The 2,397-nt window shown below is 45.6% G+C and overlaps 1 protein-coding gene across 1 annotated transcript; it reads right to left on the bottom strand.

Moving 5' to 3' along the window:
• Nucleotides 1-55: 55 nt before the first annotated feature.
• Nucleotides 56-2,391, bottom strand: LOC111652112 (uncharacterized). The gene is made up of 4 exons (XM_023402264.2): nucleotides 2,373-2,391; nucleotides 1,470-1,648; nucleotides 1,132-1,249; nucleotides 56-578 (listed from the first exon to the last, which is right to left on the bottom strand). The coding sequence occupies exons 3-4, from the start codon at nucleotides 1,204-1,206 to the stop codon at nucleotides 195-197; spliced, it is 459 nt and encodes a 152-aa protein (XP_023258032.1). The 5' UTR covers nucleotides 1,207-1,249; nucleotides 1,470-1,648; nucleotides 2,373-2,391; the 3' UTR covers nucleotides 56-194.
• Nucleotides 2,392-2,397: the final 6 nt, after the last annotated feature.

Raw genomic sequence — 2,397 nt, 5'->3', positions numbered from 1 at the left:
GATACTTCGAAATACTACTTTCCACAGAAGTGTGGAAAGAACATAAGTATCAGCAGTTTCATCTGTTTTTAAATAACAGTATTAGTTCTACTAATGAACTGTGTGAGCTGATTTCTACTCTACTGTGTTCCCAGTTATGGCAGGAAGTGATGATTTTGACTCTTTTTCCCTCTCCTGCTCATGAAATGGCGCCCCTAAGCAGGCCTCCGTGTTGGGGCTGGGAGACATACCTCTGTGAGGATGCCGAGCTTGTCCAGGGGACTCTGGGGGGACATGGAGGAGGGGCTGGCAAGGCTGGAGGAGGAAGGGGAGTTGGATGCAGAGGAGGAGGGGGAGGAATGGTGGCTCTGCTGGATCAAGTCTGGGAGGTGATGGATGCGGCCGGCAAAGCCGTTCCTGTCCGTGTGCTGTGTGGGATGGTGGTGGTGGTGATGATGATGATGGTGGGGGCTGGGGGTGTGGTGGCCAAGAACCGGGCCCGGCACCGAGCCGGGGCTTGGGGGAAAGCCTGCAAGCAGGACAGGGGTCTGGGCTTGGCCCGGACCGGGGCCCGGACGCTTTCTGTTGTCACCTGCACTCTGGAAGTAGAAAGAGGGGTACACGACTTTGGGTCTAGATGTGTTCCTGATTAGTTCAGGGGAAGGGAAAGTGTTAGCTAGAGCAAAGGGCAAACTACAGTGGCTAGTCTACAGGCGGAAAGAAAACTCTTGTTAGTGGTTAATTATATAGTAAGATAATTGATAAGTTTATTGATTCTAGAAATAATACCTTTTTGTGGTATGTATTAATTGATGACACAACTTCTAAATGTGTAAATCTAAATAAACTGAAAATGTAACAAACCTCAATTGATGTTTGATAAAGTAATAAATTCCCATTGTTGAATATTGCTCGCAGTCTTTATGTGAATAATTAAATTCTGTGTACCCAACCTACACTAAGCTGCTTTGTAACTCTGTTATACTCTGGAGCTACAGAGGATGCAAGAACAGAACATGATCAACACAACATAAACAAAATGGAAAAACACTCGGGGGTATGAATGAACAAAATACACAAAAAAACAACTGAAAGTATGTGGTATATGTTTGGTGTGTTTGTCTGATTTTTTTTTCTTCTCTCAGCTTGTACCTGTCTGACGATCAGGGTGCTGTCTTTGCAGGGCGTCGAGCCTGCATCGCTCTCGCCTTCGTCGTGGACAATCATGGTTTTCACCGACTCCGTCTCTCCATTGCTCAACCTGGAGGAACTGAAGAACAGAAGGAGAGCTACTCAGCACAAATGCATTATGGGAAAAATAATTGTATTTTGTTCCACGCTGGTAGAACATAAAGAAAAAGTTAGTCGCTATATTGATTATTTTGAAGTTTCACGTGAACCAACGTGGTTCTGCGTAAGAGGAAGCTGATCTGTACTGATGTTATTGATCGTTACCGTTACTGTGAGATAAGTTACTCTTGAGTACATACACAGCTCTGGAGTCCTCCGGGCCAGAGGTCGACTCTTCACCTGCCTCCTGGTCCACCTCTTCGTCGTCATCTTCATCGGTGGTGTCTGACTCTTCACTGGAGGATGAGTAATCCGTCACTTTATTTGGGGGGCGAACGTCGTCCACCGCACGCAGCTCCTTGGCCAGAGCCGTCAGGTCCTAAAAGTCAGGTGGTGAAAGGTAAAACCAGGGTCAACGGTCAGTGATTTCTACTTTTCTCCCTTTGTCGGAAGTCTGTCCATTCACTCAGTCAACTGTCAGCTAAGACTTCATGTAAGATTTTCAGTTCATCTTCTTTGAAAAAAGTAAAGCAGGAAACAAAAAGCTGCTGAGGAGAGGAAGAGTGGTTACGGAGGTACACCAGCCAATGTGAAGCCAACGTGAGAGCAGCAAAGCCAAAACATGAAGCCAGGAAAGAGATGATTGTCGTACAGCTGATGCTCTTCAAGCTACTGTAGCTGAGGTTAGTGGATTAATTCTAATGGGACAATTATTAGAGCTGCAAAGATGAAAAATTATAACAGTATAGAAGAGAATGTAAATTCTTTATTGGTTAGAGAAGGCGTGTGTTAAGATGGCTGCTGCTGAGCCAGAGAGACCGGTGGAGGAAAAGCAAGCAATACCGTTCAGCCAGTGATCAATCCAAAGATAAAAACATCCAGTTCAAAAAGTCTCCATTGGATGGTGAGCAGATCACATGACACAATCCAAAGAATCCAGTTATTATTCTCTCACACACAAAATAAAAAGCCAAGGAGAACAATCGCCATCAGGCCACGTCAAATCATCACTCACACTCTATCACCACACACAGTTCTAGGTCTAGATCTATCCCAGCTAGCGAGCTACAGTGCTGTCCAGTCAGCTTTGATTCAACTCTCACCGCTGGTCTGCTCGGCCTGACCAAG

The sequence above is a fragment of the Seriola lalandi genome, unplaced genomic scaffold, assembly GCF_002814215.2.
Source record: "Seriola lalandi dorsalis isolate HSWRI2012SDOR001 ecotype SW California unplaced genomic scaffold, Sedor1 jcf7180001973460, whole genome shotgun sequence".
In the NCBI taxonomy this organism is placed as follows: domain Eukaryota; kingdom Metazoa; phylum Chordata; class Actinopteri; order Carangiformes; family Carangidae; genus Seriola; species Seriola lalandi.
Note: the sequence above shows the minus strand (reverse complement) of the source record. Positions and strands in the feature narration are given on the sequence as shown.

What these genes read in the sequence shown, in the direction of transcription:
- LOC111652112 (XM_023402264.2), bottom strand. Translation starts at nt 1,206, where the DNA reads ATGATTGTCCACGACGAAGGCGAGAGCGATGCAGGCTCGACGCCCTGC. An exon ending in GCACCCTGATCGTCAGACAG is followed by an intron (nt 579 to 1,131) that starts GTACAAGCTGAG and finishes TTCTACTTCCAG; the next exon opens with AGTGCAGGTGACAACAGAAA.